General features: G+C 37.2%; 1 protein-coding gene across 2 annotated transcripts in view; it reads right to left on the bottom strand.

Annotated features, from left to right (window-relative positions):
- LOC104314751 (AGBL carboxypeptidase 4) overlaps window positions 1-22,011 on the bottom strand; it is a 977,524-nt gene that overhangs the window by 564,307 nt on the left and 391,206 nt on the right. For both annotated transcript variants that reach the window (XM_069788781.1, XM_069788782.1), the window contains exon 5: window positions 16,404-16,620. In XM_069788781.1, coding sequence (XP_069644882.1) covers window positions 16,404-16,620 — 217 coding nt within the window. The remainder of the gene's footprint in view (window positions 1-16,403; window positions 16,621-22,011) is intronic.

Genomic DNA, 22,011 nt, shown 5'->3' with positions numbered 1-22,011 from the left:
TCCAAATTCAGCACCAGAGTGACCAGGTGGTTTGTGATTAATCATTTAACATCCCAAGTTGTCTGTTCATGTTGTGTGAGGACACAACATGTTGTGTTAGGAAAACAACAGTGGGAATTTCAGAGTGGGATCTAGAGGTGCACAAAGGCAATGAGAAGGAAATCTAGAGCAAGAGCGAAGGATAGATTTGGGTGGGCCAAGTTCTCTCACAAAAGGTCTGCTGGATGCAGTAGAAATTCGTCATGGAGAAACCTGCCTCTGTGTATGCTTCTGTCTTCTACAGATCCAGCAGATACTCACACAATATCACACTGTAGTCTGTTGCCCTGGAACAATAAAAAAATTCTAAAGGACAGAGTCTTGACACAGCCAGAGATGCTCTCAAATTACGCTGTACAGATTAAAAACAAGCAGGATTTTCCCAGGTTGATATTAATTATCGATCTATCCCATTACTCATGTTGCCCAAATACTAGTAAATATTACTATACAAGAACATCTGTACAAAACTACCCCACTGAATTTATTCCATGAAGAAAAAAAGTTAATTTAATCTCAGAATTGAATGAGAGACGTTCTGTTTGAACAGAATCAAGCATGCAGAATCCTGCTGTGGATTCCAATGTATATACCTGCTCAAACTCTCAGCAGAGAAACTCTGCATACATGCAAGTGCCAGAGAGAGGTGACAGGGCCAGCTATTTCTTACCCACAACAGGCAATCTGTTGATACACTAAGAAACCAGTATTAGGAGATGCTTTAGTCAAAATGCTGTAGGATATTAATCACAGCTTTGGGGTTTCTGACAGGATGTTTTGATAAAATAAATCTATTTTAAGTGACTGTAATGAAATACTAACTCGTTTTTGAAGGGCTTTTAAGATGTTTTTAAGAAGTTTCCGATCAAAGACTCAGTTAATGTAACCTCCATGCATTAAATATTTAGTACTTATTCAGTCACTTGAGCACTCAGGCATCTTGACATTGTAAAAGTGGGAGAGGGAAATTGAGTTTAAGTCAGTTTTGCACAGTGGGATTTTTCAGTTTTTATGTTAAAATCCCAGGCATGTAATTTTAATACAAAGGGGTCTATTCTTTTACAACAGTATATGCACCACCCATTAAAAGAATTCTTTATGCACCTGCTTAGATGGGAGAATAAATCCTCTATAGAGTTGTTTCAGTAGAAACTGTTGTGCTGGGATTAACATCATGATTGAACATTATTCTGTCTCTGAGCTCTCTAATGGATGAAACCAAAGGCACACGCTTCTGTTTCCAGAACAACTAGATACTGGCAAGGACCACAGAATTTTAACAATGGCAGCTAGGTTTAAGCAAGGCTTTTTAGATATTTGGATTATGTGACTATAAGATATTTCCCCTTTCTAGCATCCCTGAATACCAACAGTTGCTCTTTACTTTTTTCATTTCTTCCAAGGGACATGCTTGGAGGTCTTCAATACAGATCAGGATGAGGGAAATAATCCTATTTTGGGACTTATTAAAATAGATGTCTTAAACTAATAAACTGTAAATTATTAGGGGCCGGATATCCATTCTGGAAATGCAACACTATATATAAATTCTACAAGTTCTCAAGCATCATCTTTCTTGTGAAAAAGTTCACTGAGTGTAGTAGGAACTTGCAGATGACTTCAAGCAGAATGATGACACTCCTGAGTGCATTTCTTGGCTCACTGGCAGAGGATTATAGATATTAGAATATTAAAAATCGCTTTTGAAACTATTTTCATGAACTATCATTGACCCATTAGTATCTAGTCTCAGAATCAAGGTAAGTATTGCGTATTTGAATCCTGTTTGACACAAACACGGTCACATTCAAGTTCTTTAATATGCACGGTTGCTGTAAGGCTCTCATCTTTCACAGTCATTCATAATCTATAAAGAAAAGGAATAACCTTAGTTCCGACATTACCAATATATGGGAGAAAGAAAACCAAACAGTTCTGCGTATGTTTCATTCATCACAGACATTTTCCCAAAACTTACAGTGGGATTGAAGATGACTGGACCCTAATTTGAAGTTCAAAAATCTAAAACTGACCTCTGAAGTAATGGTAGCAATACATATTCCCAAATCTGGTAAGCATTATCATTACGTGACCCTATTTGTCATAAGTGTCTTCTGAATGTTAAGCAAGCACAAAGGCTGTATGTCATTGTGGGCTCATCCGTGACACTGAAAGACAAACAGCTACTGAAAATGTCTACATGTATCTTATGGTAATTGGATGACCTCATCTATTTTTCTCAAAGACTTATGTCCAGTTTTTCCCTGCTTTTACTCCTGGCCATGGCTCTGGAGCTCCTGTTTTCTCTGCCATATTAAATTACGTGAACCCGAGGTGCAGGAAGGTGCACAGTGACTTTACAGGAAACAGGCATTTCTTTGTACATAACATTTTTTATGCATGGTTACCTCTGTATGCACGCAACGTGAAAAATTCCTAAATAGTAAATTAAACAAATTAATGCTTACTCTGCTGAAGAAGAAACTGTCAGAAGCTTTCTATCCAAAGAAATCCAGAACAGAAGACAATCCTCACCATATAATGCATGCCCCACTGGTTTACCCACCAGATAGTCAGAATGTATCTACAAGGTACTACTGAAGCAGTTCATATCTGTCTTTCTTTTCTTGTTTTTTTTTAATATTGTTAAGAGTAAAGACCTGTGTTGAAATCATGTAAAGAGCTAACAAATCAAGGTGATACCTGAAGAATTTGGTTCTGTGAAAGCAGATGTCTAAAGCCTTTCTAGAATCTTAGAAGTGAATGATATTCTCAAAACTAGCAGGAAGGTTAGGAAAAGACACAGAAAATATAATAATTTGGTTAATTCTAAAACAACTTTGAGAAAACTTTTTGGATGTAATCTAGGAGAACCTTTGTCGTCATGAAACACCGCACAGGAGAGGTCAGACATCAGATCTCCTTGCATCGCTGCCCCTGTAACAGACATTATACTTAGAAGGAAGGCAACTTTGATGGAGAGAGAGTAATGAGACTGTGACCAATGCTTCAGTGTAGGTGTCATAAGAAATGAAAGAAACAATGGAGGTAGTTTTGATAATAGTTAAAAAAAACTTTAAAAGCCTTTCACAAATTTTATAGAAACTGAATTCAATATTTGAAATACTCAGTTTGACTGCAGCACTTTCAGATGCTCTATAGATTTAAAGAAAAAGAAAAAAATAAAAAAGGAAAGGAGAAGAGAGATTTTCCAAAATTAGCAACAGAAAATAGTTCAAATAGTATTGATTGAAAGACAGGAACTGTGAAAATTATCGCATAACATATTTTTCCTTATAGCCATTCGAGTAGATTCCCGTTTATTGTTAGATAGCATGTTTAAACTTGCAACGCATATGACCTTCTGAAATCAGGATACATCCGCATGTAATGCTTTAAGATGCAAAGGAAGAAGATTGGCATGAAACAATTTTCTTCTCTGTTAGAATGAGAGGAAAAAAAAATACAACGGACATCTGAAAAGAAGAAATCTTTGCTATATGTTTTCTATTAACGGGAGAATTGTTTGAGGCCTTTGGCATCCAGGATCACTCGAGTAAACAACATACAATCAGCTTACCCAACTGTGACGTGGTGAGGGTGTCTTCCAGAGAGATTTAACTTGGACTATCCCTGGAACAAAAGCTGTAAAATTTCATATTCATGCTGGCTGCAAACAGGGGTGCAGATGGGTATCCCAAGCATACAGGATATAGTATGAAGCTGTTGCAAGGAATTCTATCCCTGATCACTGTTGAAATGCATCTGCCACCAGTGTTAGTTAAGTGTGGTCAGGGAGATCTGATGACTTGTGGTCGGTTCCAGAGGTTTACTATCATAACACATTGCTTTCATGCAGTAGACTGTGATCATTGCCTTATAATCATTATGAAGTATTTTTGAATCAAAGAAAGAAAATGTTCAAAGTCTAACCACCTTTGTTATTTCTAGTAAATTTCTATGTAATAGCAATTCCCAGAAAAGCCCAATGTTCTGAACTGTCTGTGCACGTGGGCTCCCTACTCTGTTAACGGTACATCTCTCATTGATGTTTCCCAATAGCTTATACAGTGTGTGCCGCTGTCAGAGTACAGGCTATCCTACATCCTAGCACATGAAGCAGATTTCAAATTACATTCAGCAACTTCTGAAACTAATCAAAGAAGGTATCTTTTGTGAGCTAGTAGTTTGTGGATGTTAATCACCACCAGTCCATGATCTTTGTAAACCTCTTGTGATTCAGCATTACTGCAGGTAAAGTAAATCGCTTGTGACAGTATCAAAGAAATGAGAGCTTATCTGCATTTTTAAAAATATATATACATAAAAAATGGTCACTTCCCTACATTATTTAGGAAAAGGGATTACGGAGCAACTACTTTGTGGTCACCATATGCAGGAGAGAACTTGCTTCCTTTCAGAGTAACTTTCCAGATGGAGCATGTTAGGAAACTTGTGTCATTATTTGGAAATACATGAAACTAGGGTGGAAATAATTTCCAGAATCCAGTTTGTTCCCCAGGCGTTAAAAAATGAACACAGGTGCACTCCTTATTAAGTAAGTCAAGATACATGAGATCAGGAAAGGATTTTGACACGCAATCCTCCTTCACTTCTACCAAAAGCGTGCTTGGCTGATACTGGAGATTTTGGAGATGGTTTGTAGGTATTCAGGAACCATCAGTTTACTTTCCTTGGTACTTACCTAGTGGTTCATACTGACATTGGCAGTAGATAACAAAGGAGGTGGTTGTCATCCAGGAGCTTTGCAATCCATTCATTTTCCTTTTTTCCAATTTAACTTTCTAATGAGTGAGTGGCTTACTTATTTCATAATATACATACATAAATCCATTGTAGTTCTGAAGGAAGTCTAGCTCTCTAAAAGAAGAGTTTGTATTTATCTGTATTTCTCTGGGAAGATGAAAAATCTGAGATTTCAGAGATCACAGCTATTCTGCTTCATTATTGTCATAGCAACAAATGATCTTGAAGCACTGTATGCAACATCTATAGCCATTTGTAGTATAGCTCTAGCTACTAACTTGTTTTTGTTAATGGCCGGCATAAACTAGTCTCTGTACTCTTTGCAATTTAATTGATGAACTGCATAACAAATGGTTATAGTTAATAAAATTATATTTTGCCATCTGTGTCCAGTAATGAGAAAATCTGAATTATAGGAATGAAAAAGAATGAAGTTTTCTGCCAAACAGATCAATGCATCCCACCTCTTTGTCAGCATTAAATTAGATGTTATCTGTTACTGCATATCTCTCTCATTGGTTGCCACGGCTAATGAGAATTTCAGCCAAGATAGACATATAGGAATTCTGTTTGACCGTGAGGAATATAATATCTTTTTATCTTTCCATGAGTCTGTGTAGTATGAGTCTACAATGTTATTTGGTCTGAGTGCATCCAAGTCTCATTTATGGGAGGACAATTTTGTTCAGCTCTGCAGTGTTATTTGCTGTTACAAAATCTTATCTATTTCTATAAAAGAAATCTAGAGGATATGTGCAGTTTTATTCCTAAAGCTCTGAAGGATTTCAAAATCAGCTGGAGCTGAAGGCAAATCTGGCGCTGCCACAGTATCTTGTAAGGATGATTACAACAGCAGAAAAGTGCACCTTTGAAACACATATTCTTTTTTCCTGATTTCACATTCTGAGCAGTTTGTTCTCTTGAGAGTGAGAATATATACTACCTGGATTCTTCATAAATATAAAGATGCCACCACAATTAAAAAACAAACAAACAAACAAAAAAACCTTTTATAAGTTCTCTGGGACCCTACAATATTATTAATTCCTATAAGAAGAGATGGTCCTCGCACAGAAGATACCAAAGTACTTTATGTTGATAACTTGACTGCCTATAAAGCATGCTAAGGATCTAGACGATTTTCTTGTGCTTTAGAGAGCAAGGCAAACTACAGGCAATATGGAGATTATGCATTTCCACTCACTGTAGACAAAGAAGATGTAATGCTTTTGAGCACCCCGTTGGGAGTAGTAACACTATTCTTGTTCTACCCATTACCTTTCAGATTTTGAAATATTCATCGTTTGGATTAATATGTATGTCCAGGTGTACGACAAATCTTGATGGGCCTCACTGTATTGCCAAAACATCTCCTATTTTTCCAACACAGTACCATCAACATCTATTTTAGTCTTCATCTGTTAATCTATGAAGTGCCATTAATCAGTCATCTCTGACATTCCTATAAATTTTCCATCAGACATAACACCTTACTGGCCATTTTTCATTCTCAGGAGGCAAATAAGAAAAACAGACTTGAGGTCTTGAATCACATGAACTGTGCAAAATAGCAGACTCCATTTCTAATTATTTTCTTGAACACGGTGGACCATACTTTGAAAAGCTCAACAGTTGCAAATAGGGCCTGGTTTCCAAAACATTAAACTTCTTTTTGGTGTGTAACTGTCAAAAGTTAGGCTTCAGTTTTGTGTATCAGGACTTCGGAAAGAAGAAATTTGTATTTTCACTTTATCAAAACTGTATGGGAAAATGTTGTGCGAGCGCCTGGAAAAGACAAGTCGAATGCACTGTCCATGGTCCCAACAGCGATACACGACTCGATTCTGAAGTGAAACTGTATAAACTAACTCTGTTTAGTATGGCTAACTTCAGAAAATGAATGCCAAAGTCTTTACCACAGGCTGCTTCTAAATGATGCATTTTTCTGCAACAGTGTCCTTCCCTATAAAATGACACTACAGTCAGAAGAATGTTATGAACCTTAGCTCAGTGACTTTTATGCAGTATTTTGGAGGCTGTCAGAGCAAGAGTTCTAAAAATATCTGAGTTTTCTTTAATGATAGGCATAAGACTTTCTCTCATTCCATGCTGCAGAACTGTGCGGCATTCATAAATATGGGGAAGACTAGTTAATATTTTAATTCTAAGCAACTTGGATTTTAAAAAAACAACAACAAAAAAAAACCAAAACCCTTTAACAATGTGCAGCTGTTATTAATGAACTAAGAAGCTGATTAAAAATATCATGATGGATATTAATGCATTATTATAATCCACCTTAATGCAGAAAATCGAAATGGAAAAGAAATACATGTATTATAAAATCCTGAAGGCTTTAGATTTTGAGAAAGTAACAGTACTCTTAAAATTTAACTAATTAAGACTAAGTGCAAAATTGGATGCAATTAATGGGAAATTCAAAATAAATGAGAGAAAACTGATTTATCTTCCATGCACACTTATGAAAATTCCTGAAATGGATGGTAATCTCTCCTTTGTCTTCCTCCATGTTACGCATTTATTAGAACATCAGATAAGGTAGTTCAGAAAAACAAACACCTTCTGTAGAAAGGTATGTCTGCAATTCTGGGGAATTCTGAGTGAAAACTTTTGACTGTGGGCTTAGGGCTGATTTTTTTTTTTTTTCATTGAAAATGTCATGTAACTGAGACCTTTTCAATCTGTGTTCATTTTCTCAGATTGTTCTCTGCTGCCACAGTATGGTGCTCAGCTGCTGTTTGAAAACATGAAAAAGAGGATCTTTATCAGAGAATGCAGTTCTTTTCATGTACCAATATGATTGGTTGCCATGTAAGATCTCTTTTAAAGAGTATTAAAAAGTCTTTAAGCTGTATCTTATATTTCCTAAGAAGTGAAAAAACAGTTTTCAATTAAGTACCTACTGCTTTACATTAAAAAGCTCCTGTCTCCTCATGTTATTTATATGTTATTTTGTCTTCAAAACAAAGGTAAATATTGCTTTCAGTATTTGTGGGTAACAGCAGCACTTCGCCAGGAGCTAGCATTTTCTAGAAATACACTCTTTCTTTTTTTCAGTACTATTACGATCTCCTAAAATAAAATACGTTTGAATGTCTTAAGGATGGCACTAGCATCCCTTACACGTAAGTTTGATGCCCTTCTTCATTGCACTATTCTGTGATTCAAAAATACTTACCTAACAGTGCAGAAAAGTAAGGGCCATTAAAATCACACTGCAATCAAGAACGGATCACAGGCTACATACAATATCTCCCAGCTATGCTTCCTATAAATCTATTACACTGTTGTGAGCCTTAGCTCTTCTCTTCAAGCACTTATATTCAAATACTTCGAGTCAACAGTAAGGATGCACTTAGCCAGCTTAGGCCACCTGAACTACACTTGGTCTACATTATCTTATAACCTGCATCAAAATCTCTTCTTATTTCTTTATTTTCTCATTCTTATGGGATATAAAGATATATCCCAGATTCCCTTCTGACATACCAGCTGAAGTCTTTTTAGAGCCAGCTTTCAGCTTTCAAGGCTTAAGGACAGCAGAGATGAGGTCTTACTGAACACGCACATGGCAAGGACAAAGAACTCCAAGATTAGCATGGATCTCTTATGCAGAAGGCCTTAAGTGCACACCTCACTCATACACTACACAAAGGACTGCCGAGCAATGGCAGGATTCGCTTTACACACAGACATTCAAGCATATTTATAGAGAACTGCAAAAAGGGTTGCAGAATACATTACCTGAACCAGCTTCCCCAACTAGATGTGGACAAGTGATGAAGTATCCAAAAATGAGGTGACAGACAAATAAATGCTTCCTTAAATCAAATTTGAGAATTTTTTCATTTGCTGAGTTATTTTGGTATTATCTATTAGGCAGATGCCATTACAAGAGTGAAGATGAATCTGAAGGGAGGGTGGAGGAAGGTATGTAGAAACCTCAAACCCTGACTGACTGTGACAAAATTTTTTTTTGTTTATTTTTTAATGTTTTATTTGTTACATTATATTTAAAGTGGGAGTAAATGGCTTGCGGTCTTACATGCAAGTCTTAAAAATCTTGTTCAGTGGGAATTTTGTAATACTGGAAAGTTATTTGAAACCATATCTACCTCATTATGAATTTGTTTTATTCTTACACTACAAGGAGTGAATGAAGTCACTGACCAAATCCATTGGCTACCGGTAACTGGCAAGTAAATTCTTTCCATATCCTACAACCAGATTTCTAATTTAGCTCTCAGCTTCAGTGGTGTCAGTATATTGGAGGTAAAGGTGAAATGTTAGGCAAGCAAGTCCATGGGAGCTTATTAAAACAAACATGTAAAAGGAACTGAAATATAAGTCAACCAAGAGCCAGATCCATTTACATTCATATAAGACTGAAAACGTCATTACTCCTCTTTACTTTGTAAGTAGGTTTGGCTGGAAACACTGAGAATCTGGGCTTAAAGTCTAGGATTTTTTTTTTTTCCCCTGTAGTTGTTATAGTGGTAGTACAAGATAACGGCAAAGCATCAGGGCACCAGGCCTTGATCTCGCAAAGTGTTGATTGTTCTGACCTTAGAGCTTAAAGGCATTTTTACACACATTTAACTTGATGCCATGAACTGTGCCAGTGACTTCAACAGGACTATTTAACATGCTTAAGTTTAAATCTATGCTTAAGTGTTTTGCTGGATCAGGGCCACAATGCTCAGTTTACACAAATTATGTGAACAAGATTTTGCCTAAGGTATTTAGAGATTCCAGTACATTGTATTTACATTATATAGCTAGTATAAAGCTAAATCAATAAATAGTTCTTTCTTTGGTTAAATTAAAAGGCATAAATCCAAATCCTTTGGACTTAGCAGACTTCAAAATTGTTAGATAAGCCTTCAATCCCAAGGTCTCAGCCCTACAGGTAATGTGGGCCAGGCTAACCATCTTCTGGGTCTACAGTCAAAGAATACAAATTAAAATACAACTCCAGCCCCACAGATGCATTACGCAGTCACCACTCAGGAGATCTAAATAGAAACCAACTCAAACATAGTCAAAATCCCAGCAGAATCAATGCAGTAAAGTGCTACAGGGCAAATGTAGCTAATAGCTCCACATAGCACAATTTCCCCTACATGCAAGTACATTCAGCATTACTATCAACATGGTAATTATTGCTTAATGCTGTGCTACAAAAGAGGGAAAACAAATTTCTGTAAATAGAAGTGAAAGAAGAATTACTATATTCTAGGGTTTTCACAGGTTTCTAAGGGCCATACGTATCTTCAAAATATCTGAATGTCCTTCAGGGCAACCAGGTAAATTTTAAAACCATAAAAAGCTTTACATTCATGTATATACAGGACCTCAGACTTGCTTTTTTGATGGAAAAATATTAATTGGTTGTACTATGTTATTTCCCAAGCACCAACCAAAAAAGGACTTCTAGTCAGCAAGGCACCAAACACGGAAAGGAAAATAGGTGCTCCTTGTCCCCAAAAGCTTAGGGTGCAGGAACTAAAGGCAGCTGCCCAGATCTAGGGGTTGAGCTGACTGTATGGACAAAACCAGTTTGTTTCCTATTGGGATTATAGCTACCATACCAAGCTGTGTGGCACCCAACCAAGCAGTAGAAAATGCTGAGGAAAGGAATGAGTAAAATCTGCCCTCTACCTGAAATTTACCATTGCCATGAAACAAGCATTCAGACCCTGAAATGCCTTCCTGCACTTGGGCGTTTGTTCAGATATGTCAGGACAACTGACTAGATCATTAACATTTCCTCTCCAGGTTGAAGCCTGGGCACACCACATACTACGCCAGCTTCTCTGGAAATGCACATGTACGTAGTAGGGGATGGAGCAAAGAGGGAGCACAAATGACATAAGGACAGGGAAGACAGGTCGTAGACCAGGACATGAAGTTACATGAAATGGCACTGAGATAGGGATATTGAGTGTACGGAGGAGAACGTGACTACCTCGGGCAGTCCTGGTATTTAAAAGATCTAACAGCTGGTTTGGATTTTCCCTTCACAACTCAAAGAGAAAAGGGGAATGAACGGGAAAGAACAAAGCAGAATAATTGACATAAGAGCAGCAAACAAATGCCAAAACTTCTTTCTTGTCATTAGCTTAAGGAAGTACAAACTAGATGGAAAGAAAAGGGAAGGTTAGATACGAGGCAAAGAAAGGGCAAGCCAGATGAAGGACAATGTGGAGTAAAGATGAGATGAAGAGCCTGACATGGAAACAGGAAAAGCCACGAAGCAAAAGGCCAACCTGCACAGCTATAGAAAGTCCAGTGAAAACTTCAGAAAGGTCACTAACTTCCCAAAGGTTTCCCCATGTGGCTATAGGATGAAAGGGTGCACCTTGGGAGCTATGCAGGAAAACAGTTTGTATAGAGTAACACCACCACATATAATTCATTTACTGTCATTCCTTTCAGGAGGTTTTCTTCTCATAAAGTGGATCATAATATTTTTTCAGCAGGTGATTTCTTAACTGATTCTTTATGCTCGAAGCTTCTTTTTTGTGAAGTTCCAAGCAGGTTTTTTTTCCTAAGAGTTTTTAAATGGACAAGGGTAGTTATAAAATGCGAGCTGCAAAATTGACTTAAGATTTGAACCCTGCTTCCCAATTTAAGATTTTTTACTCATAGTTAGATAAAGAACAATTTATGCAAATCCTTCTGGAAATTATTTTACTATATGAAACAGTGCTCTTTCTGCAATTTAAGAAATAACCGGCTTATAAATTTAGTAACCTTGCACAATATTAACTGTAAATGATGGTTTTATTGAGTTTGTTTTTTCTAAAACTATATATTGCTGCCAACTTAAACCGAAGTATTTCTTGTTTCTACCATGAACAGTTGTATATATCCTACAGACAGATGGCAACTTTCAACAGTAACATAGTTTCGCTTATCTTTCCCTGTCTATGATTCCCACAAGCCAGTTTATCTCCCAGAACTTCCTTTAAATTCTAATGAAGAAATGTTCCTTAAAACTGATGGTATAGAATAGCTCCCTGTTATTTTGCATGTTATCTATATAATTTCCCTGGTAGCACACTGTGCTATTATATACTATAAATCATATTTTATTTCAGAAAGAACTGTTGGTTATTTTTAGGTTCAACTGTTATTTTTAGGTCCAACTCTACTTCTGCTGATATCCAACCCAGCTAAGAAAATAGCTGTAGGAACACTTAAAATGTCCCATGCAGTTTTGGGGTGACATCCATATTATGAATGTTATGGGAATAGCAGTACTATACGAGTAAATATATACATCACTGAATAAAGAGAATGTGCCGTGAACATATATGTAGGTGCACTTTTACATTCTAGAGAAATAAGAAGTTGGGTTTACTTTTTTTAAGCCTTATTTCTGTGGCCTTTTTCAGATCAAGTAAATTGCCACAAATTGCATTTAGATGACATTTCAACCTAGTTGCAGTCAGATCCATTGGAAAGTACAGTATCTGATACCAACATGATTTCAAAGGCATGATACATCACACCGAAGCCTTTAACGTCTGGTTTTTTCGAAGATGAAGAGTATACTTTTCTTTTACAGAACTGTTATTACATAACCTAACACCGAACGCAGAAATGGGATATTTAACCTTAGAAAAATTGTCTATTTTCTTTGCTTCATGCTTTAAAACAGTCATAACTGAGCAGTTAAAAATGGACCAGTAGATATCAGTAGAACTGATCAACTATTTTTACTGAGGCACCCAGTCATTTAGACAGTAAATAAGGGATATTTGATCAATGAACCAGCAATGTGACATCTGGTGTGCAGTTTCACATTCTGCTTCACTCATTCTGATCTCTCTGATACCAGCATAAATCAGGAGTAACTTACGTAAATTAAAAGCACACATGAAAGTGGTGTGGAGTCAGAAGGAAGCACCTTGTGTTCCAATCTGTTTCACTCAGTATCTCATGTCTGACTTAAGAGATTGGCTCACTTACAGAGCTCTACATTAGACATATTGCCTTCTTGTTTTAAAATATGTATGTTTAATATTTAATTTAACAGAATTCCATATTCCAGTCTCAGTGTACCGTGGAAGTCCCTTTGAGGCTTGTGGTTTGTATGTGCAGTTGCAATTCTCCTCAAGTGTAATTTGGAAGCACCATTGCCTAATGGCGTGAAAGGAAATATCTGTCTCCAATTAATCTTGGTACTCTTTTGAGTGAGTAACGAAAATACTGCCAAGCCAGTGGCGATTTGTAGAGTAGGCTTTAAGAGTTGAGCCAGACTCACCAAAACTCATTTAATTTATTATTTGTAATAGTGGAATACCCATAGAGGTACAGGTGTCACCAATTGTCCACACACTTCAAGTATGCACAGCTAATTTAGACTGCCACCTTCAAATGATGACACACTCAAAAATTTCACCAACTCTGAAATATTGGTTATAATGCTATACATAACTGTTACTGCACGAGACCATATGTCATAAAATAGGTACTGTAAATGTAAACTGAGCCTGTGCTTATATTTTCACAGAAATATAATTTTCTTTTTCATTATATTATGCTGCACAATAGCATATAATATATGCCGAGACAACAGACACATCAATAATATGCCAAAAAGTAATTGCACTATTTTAAAACATGCTTACAGATTTTGAACTTATGATCTGTTGGGACAACCCGTAGAAAGTCTGAAGTTACCTAAGGCCAAAAATGGCAGAATGAAAACGGCAGTTTAAGTGACACCTGGGTGACCATCACAGCTAGCTTGCAGGAGAGACTATTTTCAAGACCATTTGGCACATCTAGACTTTGGGATAGCTCCCTGAAGTAGAGAATAAAAACATTAGAAGGTCAGAAATAGAAAAGCTAAGTTACCCATTCACACTGGCAATGGGAATCTTTGCCATTTGGCTCTGAACCACTTTGCCATTCTGCATCCTAATGACAATTACATGTCCCATACTGATATTTCACTTTCAATTTTCATAGAATTAGTGAAAGTATTTAAGGAGTTAATGGAGGCATAGTACTTTCTTTAGAGAAAATATGAAATTAGATTAGAAATTAGATTGCCTTGAAAACATTACATGCAGCAAAATGTGCACTCAGAAAGCCTTCAGGAGTAATCATCTAAGCATGGTTTCTTGTGACTTGCATTTTACTGTTCCACGACAAAGAAAAATAAAAAAACCCCCAAAGATCTGTGGCGAGAATCTGTTGTCTCCAAGAGGCACAGTTCAAAGTTTCATAATCCAGGAGAAATGAAATTGTTTCAAACCGTTCTCCATCCTCACAATCGCAAACTGCTGCAGGGAGCTGTAAAATTCCCCTGGAATGAGCCAGAGCGTATCGGTGGCTACACGGCAGCTCAGCAGACTTGCCGCAGCCTTCTCCTAACATGTTACCCGGCTTCAGCCCCGTGCCCAGCATGAGGACTTCAGAGTTTGTCCTCAGACTGCATCTTTAAGTTACCTTTCACCATGTGCTACCAGGGGTATCGTCTCTTTGCCAGGAATAGAGCTTTTAAGGGCCTCTTTATGCCAATCTGATTCCTCTTATCTTACATAAGAGGCCAGAGCAGGGACAGAGCTCGCTTTCTTAGCTCTAAATCTATCCTATATGGCACGCAATTCTCTAAAGTACAGCCAGCTTCTGCTTTGATGAAGCACTGTGCAGTGAAGACTGAAGGATCCTGTTTTTCACCATTTAAAGATGTATGATAGCAACAAAGCTCTATGTTAAAATATTTAACTCGCAGAGAACTTATGGAAATTGTCTATTCAAGCTCAGCAAAGACATTAAATTACCAAGCTGTTCTAGGACAGTTGTGTGTGGAGAAAAGCCAGAAATGCTCTGAGATTGTAATGTTACTTACAAAGATTACAGCATGAGCCTGATTCAGAAGCTTTTTATACAGATCAGCATGGTGAGCTGCAAAATGTTACCATCTCAATTTCTGCAAAACATACTGTGTGTGTACATATAGATATAAAATCAGGACTTATACACAGCACATTTCCTGCCACATTTTGAATGGCATCTGTTTGTTTAGTTTGCTGAAATATGAAAAATAATGTTTAGCAACTACTGGTAACACAATGTTAACAAGATTTAAGAGTATAGCTCTGTCTGTCAAAATGCAGATAAAAGACAAATCCTTCTATCTCAGTGTTTTAATCAGGCAGATCAGGGTTTTGATGAATATGCAAATGTGACTGTTTATACACTATTTTCAGAGTGAAAGGAAACAAATTCAGTTTCATTATAGAATTAATGACAGCTCTGTCCTCTAAGATTAATAATTAAAACCCTACATGCATTAAGATGATAGTGCTCTTTCCTCCCACCCTCTGACAATTTTACTTTTCTATTTTTTTAATAACCTTTTCCCTTATAATTGTTTGTCCCCCTAATTGGAATTATTAATAATTAATGCCAGTTCAGGGATATGTAATAGTCATCTTTAGAACAAGAACTGTACTTAACTGACAAAAGGGTTAAAAAACCACTTTCTTTTGTTAGTTCTGTTTTCACACTTCTCCACGAGTTAATTTTTTCCTCCAAGTTTTATGCCACCATAGGGATCTCAATGGCCTGCTCTAAGGCTGGCAGCCTTTTATTTATTCCAGTGCAGGCTATACATATAATTTCATTCTGATTTTCACAATATATGCTGGGATTCTTTGCAAAGTCCCAGCTGCTGGGATCAGCAGCCTTCATAGGAATCTCAGCTTTCTTTTTCCAACACACCCACTGCAAATTTAGACCAAATCAAATCTCAGAGAAAAGATTAAGAATGTGGGACAAGTACACTATAAAGTCTGAGAATGCAAAAGTGAAAAAAAAAAAAAACAACCCAAAACAAAACCAAAAAACCCCACACCAAACAAGATTTCAGCTATTATTTTTTAATCTGATGATTTCTGAGTTGATATGGGAGTGGCTGAGTCATGCTTTCCAAATCCTCAGGACAGGCAAAAATTTCAGAGAAGCATTATAGCAAAGTGAGCAGAAGTTCAGCCTTACCATTAACCCTCCTTCCTGCACCAGAAGACCTATCACATTTCATTTTCATGCGGACACTAGGATCTATACTGAGACCACTGAACCCCTTTTAATTTCAAACCACCAAAGCAGGCATTTTTACAGGTAAATAAAATAGGTAGTTTCTGTCTGTTTTCCATTACTTTACCAAGAAAAGCTATATTCTATTTCCAAAGACATGTATTTCCTTCTGAACAGAAAAGCTCTTCCAAAAGAAATGGACAGACTACTCTAAAAATCCCATTTCTTCAATAAAGCTGTTTCAGTTTCATCTTTTAATGTCTTTAGAGGTGAATTGATCCTACATGGGAATTTAGCATTGTCTTGTATATTGCAAAGGAAATATTTTATGTGAAATTAAATTAGCATTTGTCTATATTTCACCACACAGGTGCACTACCTCATGTGTCATTGATAGCAGTAAAACAAATACGTGCATGTGTGTACTTTAGCAGGGATGATGAATTATACTCTATAAGCATTTAAGGGTAGACATTCATAATGAAGCCTGCTAGATGGCAAGCATACCTATTACTTACCACACTGAGTCCTAGCAATTCTCTGCAAAAGTAGTCCATGTTCCTCCTTTGTAGGTTGTCAAGATAGTGCTGAAGGCGAGTATAGGTGTAGGGGTAGCAGTAAGCAAATTGATAAGTGTCATCCTCTCGGTCGAAGCAAAAAGCAAATGACATGACATAGTTCTTCCTGTGGTCTGGGCAGCGATAGTAATATACATTTTTAGAGGGTATTCTTTGCCTAGAAAACAAAAACAACATATATATACATTGACATATATATACATTGACATCAGAAATCTGGACAAAAGGGCTACGGTGAGATTCAAATTTCTAGAGCCAACAAAGCGTAACAGCTTGAGCAGCTCAGGAGCTGGCGAGCAGATCCCGGAGCCTGTGTTTCGGAGCACTCCTGCAGCCAACCTCCACGCCAGGGGCCCGTGCATGGCACAGCTACTGTGCTGGTGCACCAGTCACCACGGGGACCGGACACTCTCTCCAGGTGCCCAAGCTGGCAGAGTCACCACAGGGGGGGAGAGCATCACACAACTGGAGAAACCGACTCCCGTGAAGCGAGGAGGATGCGCCGGCAGTTAAGCCGTCCTCTGCTTCGCTACCAAGCTGGTGCGATTGCATACCGCTACACAGGCTTCAGCCAAACCTCTGGCTGGAGTGTGGCTACATCATTTCATACAGGTCTAATTCGCCAGCACAGAGATGTGGCATAATTAACGAAGGAATGTCAGTACAAGGCAACGTTGACAGAACAGTTACTGAAATTCAGGACATCTTTATATTTTTATTTTCCTTAATAGTCAGGGGATATATCGACACCTAGCCGATGAATGGAGGAAAAGATAAATTCCTCAGGTGAAAAAAATCAAACCCAAAAACCCAAACGAAAAACTTCAGGTATAGAAAATGACCTGGTCCTAAATTAGAAAGCACAGGAGAAAAGGGTGTTTGGTCCTGTTCCAAATTGGATTGCTGCCCTCCCCGAGAGTTCTGGCTTATCTGACAAGATAAAAATGAATATACATGATGGTAAATAATTATAATAGAGACATTTATGTCATTGTTATCAAGCTGGTATCTGTTTGAGGAATAACAAATGTCTGCCTGCCATCTTTCACCCAACTTCAATTATTCTGTTATTTCTCAATAGAAATGAGTAATATTTCAGAGGTGGGTCAAAAACTTGTCCTATGGACTCAAGATGTTCAATATTTCTGTTTGTACTTTTTCTTCATTTTGTAGAAGGATTTTCTAGCTTTATTTAGACAGGAGATTCTCTAGTCGTGCCATGCACTTGTAATTTGATGTAACTAACTTGCCAGTCATGTTTGGCAACAAAACACTATGGTCCTGCAGACTCTAACTGATTCAATTACACGACATTATAAACAGGTCTCATCTAATGATTGGAGCAGATCTCAGCTAAACTAGGATCATGGTGAGGGAAAAACACAATAAGATTTACAGACATAGCAGCAGTAATGTGCCTCTTTGTAATAGTTCCGAGAAGCTGGTCTACTGCAGAGCATCAGTTTTGGCCTTTCATTGCTAATATGAGATAGAGGACAAAACCCTCTCATTATGCAGAAGTACGTGTTTGCCAATTAGCAGCAATTAAGAAGTCTGATCAGCAAGACTTAGGTTCTACAAAGAGAAACAGAAAGGAATTGAGATGTTCTTGAAAAAGTACAATAAAGAGCCAGTAATGCAGTTAATTAGACTTGAAATATGAATTTATTTGCCCCTTTTATTGCCCTGGTTCTTGAATTCAAGGCTTCAAGAATTTACTTCAGCATTTTTGGTTAAATAAGACACTTGTTTATTACTAAGATCTGAAAATGATTTTTAAGCCACAAATATGAAGGACAGAAAAACAATTCTTTTAATTTTTTTTTTTTTTTTTTTTAAAGTATCAGTAGGGGGAAAATGCCACCAGCAGTCTGCACGGAGTACCCTAACCTAATAGGTTTCTCCAGTATCTTAACATATTTCTATCATTCGCCCTTACTCTGGAGTGCTATAGGACATCCCTCATTTGATCTCAAATCAAGCAGATGATATGGCAGTGGGTAAATGTATTCTAGCTCCCAGTCCTCAAACCGTAATGCAAGTTTAAACAGTATGTTGCTGAGTTGTTGAACTTTATTTGTTTCCAAATTAGCATGGGAGAAATAATAGAGGACAAGCCTCACTCTATGCTATAAAAATTTCATGTAAAATGAGACCAATAGGAGGAAATTCAGGATTTTAGAAAGGCTAATGCTAATTGAAATTCATCTGCTGAGAGTTAATGTTTAAATGACACATAGTTCTCCTTGGTTCAATAACTTTCTACTTTTAAGCAAGTTGAAGACAACTTTGTTAATGTATTAAAGGCACTTTTGATATTTCATTCCCTTTCCCCTTCATTATAGAAGCTAAGCATCTGTTTTATTATCCACTTTGACACATCACTTTATGGCTGCATTTGGCTATTATGGCTAATCTTGATGTCTAGGACATCTGGTATTGACATTTCACTATCTGGTGTCTGCCACAACAGCAGAAACCATCCTCAGTTCCTAGGTTTAAATTCACCCTCTCAGGGCAGAAAGTGCCCAAACTCTTAATTCAAACCATATCTTCCAAAAATAATTATAATAGTACTCCTGTCACTGCTAATCTATTTTTATCTCTCCTAGCACTTTGTCACTGCTAATCTATTTGTGAGTCATATAGAGAAAGAGAGTTAGTGTTTAGATACCAACAACACGTCTTTACACACAGGAGTCTAATCAGATTGAGATCTTATCGGGGAATTAAAGAAAAAAAGAAAAAAGGGAAAGAAAAAGAAAGAAAAGAGACACAGTGCTAGATATCACCAACTGAGTTTTTGATAACGAAAAGACATTGCTCAGTTCTTGAATTAACCTTTGTGTCCTAGACGCACTATTGTTTACTCTTTCCCTTTTTTGTTCTATGCCTTCTGGAAAAGGACACCCACACACTGTGGCAGCAGCTGCTCCTATTAATTTAAAGCTATTACAAAAATTAAAATTAAACCCAATTACTTTGGCTGGTTTATAGCCGGGGAACGGCTTAGTCTGATTGTTCCCTCTGGTTATGGACAAAAACAATATTCCTACCTACAGGCAGCTGCCAGTGGAATACTAATGCATCTAGGGCCTGGCAGGGACAGATTCAGAATGCAGAGTCTAACTGCATTTCTTACTAGAGAAAAATATCTTATCGTGGATCTGCAGAAATGCACCAACTTCTTACACTGTAAGTCACAATGAAGCTGATTTGCAGTTAGAGGTAGGAAAGCAAAATGATGGTAGAAAGCTTAATGCTCAGATTTGTCATTTTGCATTTCCAGGCAGCTCACACTAAGAAATGCACCCTGCTAATTGATACACAACTGCCTGGATTTCGGAGCTTCTGAATGGTTATTTAAAGGAGAACCACCCCAATTCTAAGTACAGCCACAGAGAATAACATGCAAGTGACTGATTTCCAGTCTGATTTTAGAAATGTATTTGCAGAAATGAAGCTTGATATTTTACATCACTTTGAAACAAATTCAGACTGCCTAGTCTTAAAGATAAATGCAAAATTCTTTCTGTCAAAGGAAGAAGGCAGTACAGAAACAAAGATCTTCTCTCCATTTTGACTCTCATAGTTCAGTGCCAGTCAAAGGCTTGAGCCAGTGGATTTGAGTGTCTTCTCCTATCTGACAAGGTAGCACACCCAACCCAGCAGGTTTGTTACTGCAAGTATGAATGTACGTGTGCTTGTCTGTTCCTATGTGTTTGCTGCGTTGCAGTCTGGAGTCAGGACATTTACTCTGTCTCGGTAGCATTCAATAAGCAATCAAATTTATAAGTTTGCAAAAAAAAAAAAAAATTAGAGTCCTCATTCAGTCTCAAAAACCTGATAACTTCAGAGGTCCCAGGATATTACTCTCTGCTACTACAACAGGCAGTGAGGGATATAACTGGGCTTTGAGAATTTTATCCTAACTATACTTCTATTTGGAACGTAATTTTTATTTCAACTCTAATAATTTTGATCTTAAAGGCAAACTTTATTATCTGTTCTGCCTTTTTTTTTTTCTCTGCTACCTTATTTCCCTTTGAAAATTGGGACTTAATCAAGACTTTGGGGAACAAACACTGGGGGGTGGTGGGGGTGCTGCTGTGTGGCATCTGTTCTTCAAGTTTTAAACACATAAGCGTGCTAATCAAATCCTTTTGTGGTACCAAAACACAAATAATCAGAAAATAACAATCTTTGGAGCGATTTTCCCCCCCTGTTGCATGACCAAAGCAGGGAGCTCTTGCCCAGCCAAATTCCCAATGACTTTAATGAGCAGCCTAAACAGTCTTTGGACCGCTTTTAATATGGCACTCGTGAAGTAATTATTCAGTTCCTTGCCTCTACAGGATTGGGTTAGACATATCACAGTCAGTAGACTTCAAAGTAAAATGATGATCTTTGGAGGAAAAACAAAAAGCTGCAGGTGCTGTAAAAGATCAATGGCCAAAAGAAAAATTAAGTGATCTGACTGACTTGTAGAGAAATGCTCAAGTGAATCCGATTGCAATGTAGTGTTAGCTGTGGTGACACACTGTGGTGATCATTTTCAATTGCCATCAATTTGCAGATGTGGGGATACAACTTAACAATTTTACAAATTTCCGAGCTTGCGTATATAATTCAAAGGGGTGGGCCTGAGTCACAATCTCAGAGGAAATTAAGGCTAAATTTTAAAGACATTTGAAGCTCAAAACCCAATTCCAATTCAACTTTAGAAAACAACCTTCTGGTATTTATTGACGCTACCGAAAATACTAGATCTAGCTACTTCTTCTGAGTGTTCAAATTTTATTCTTAGAGCTGGATGTCCCTATTTATTAACTGCAAGAAATCCAACCAGCTCTGGAGAAAATATAAGGATGTTAATCATGCACTGCAAACTCCTCTTCTGGGAGGCAGCCCTTTCAAATTGAAGGCCTTACTGACTTGTTTCTCTTTTAGTCTAAGCCGTTATTTTTCTTCTTGCTTATTCTTGTTGACAAGTGGAGCTGACCATCTTCAAAATTCCTAGCTTACTTGTGACAAAATGAGTTTGTAGGGTTTTTTCTTGCACATAATTTTATATTTGATTCACAGAGCATGGAGTGACAGTGAATATGTCAGATGGTGTTAAATATTTTTTACGGATAACTGAATGGGTTTTGGCACAGCTAACTCAGTTTCAGACACTGCAAAATAAGTCCTGCTTTTATTCTTGCTAATACGTATTAGAATGTTCTCCAAATATTTTTAGCATTTTTAGCAGTCTACTAGGCACCTCATGGTTTTCCACCTCTACCAATACCTGGTTTCTTCTTCTTAACTATAAAAATCAAAATACTGTGTAATTTAATGGCTTTCAAAAAAATCAAGAAATCTACACATTAAGTGTACAGCTTTCAAGGGTTAATGTTAATTGAAATAATTAAGGAATCTCTATAAAGACTACTAGGGAATTCAAATAACAGTGAACTGCACAAAGATTGCTTGTAAACTGTCTGCATTCTTTACAACTTCAAGGGGAAAACACTGAGTTTTTATGATTTTTTTTCTCTAAAAC

The sequence above is a fragment of the Haliaeetus albicilla genome, chromosome 8 (genome assembly GCF_947461875.1).
Source record: "Haliaeetus albicilla chromosome 8, bHalAlb1.1, whole genome shotgun sequence".
Taxonomy (NCBI): domain Eukaryota; kingdom Metazoa; phylum Chordata; class Aves; order Accipitriformes; family Accipitridae; genus Haliaeetus; species Haliaeetus albicilla.
This window is presented reverse-complemented; position numbering and strand designations above follow the sequence as displayed.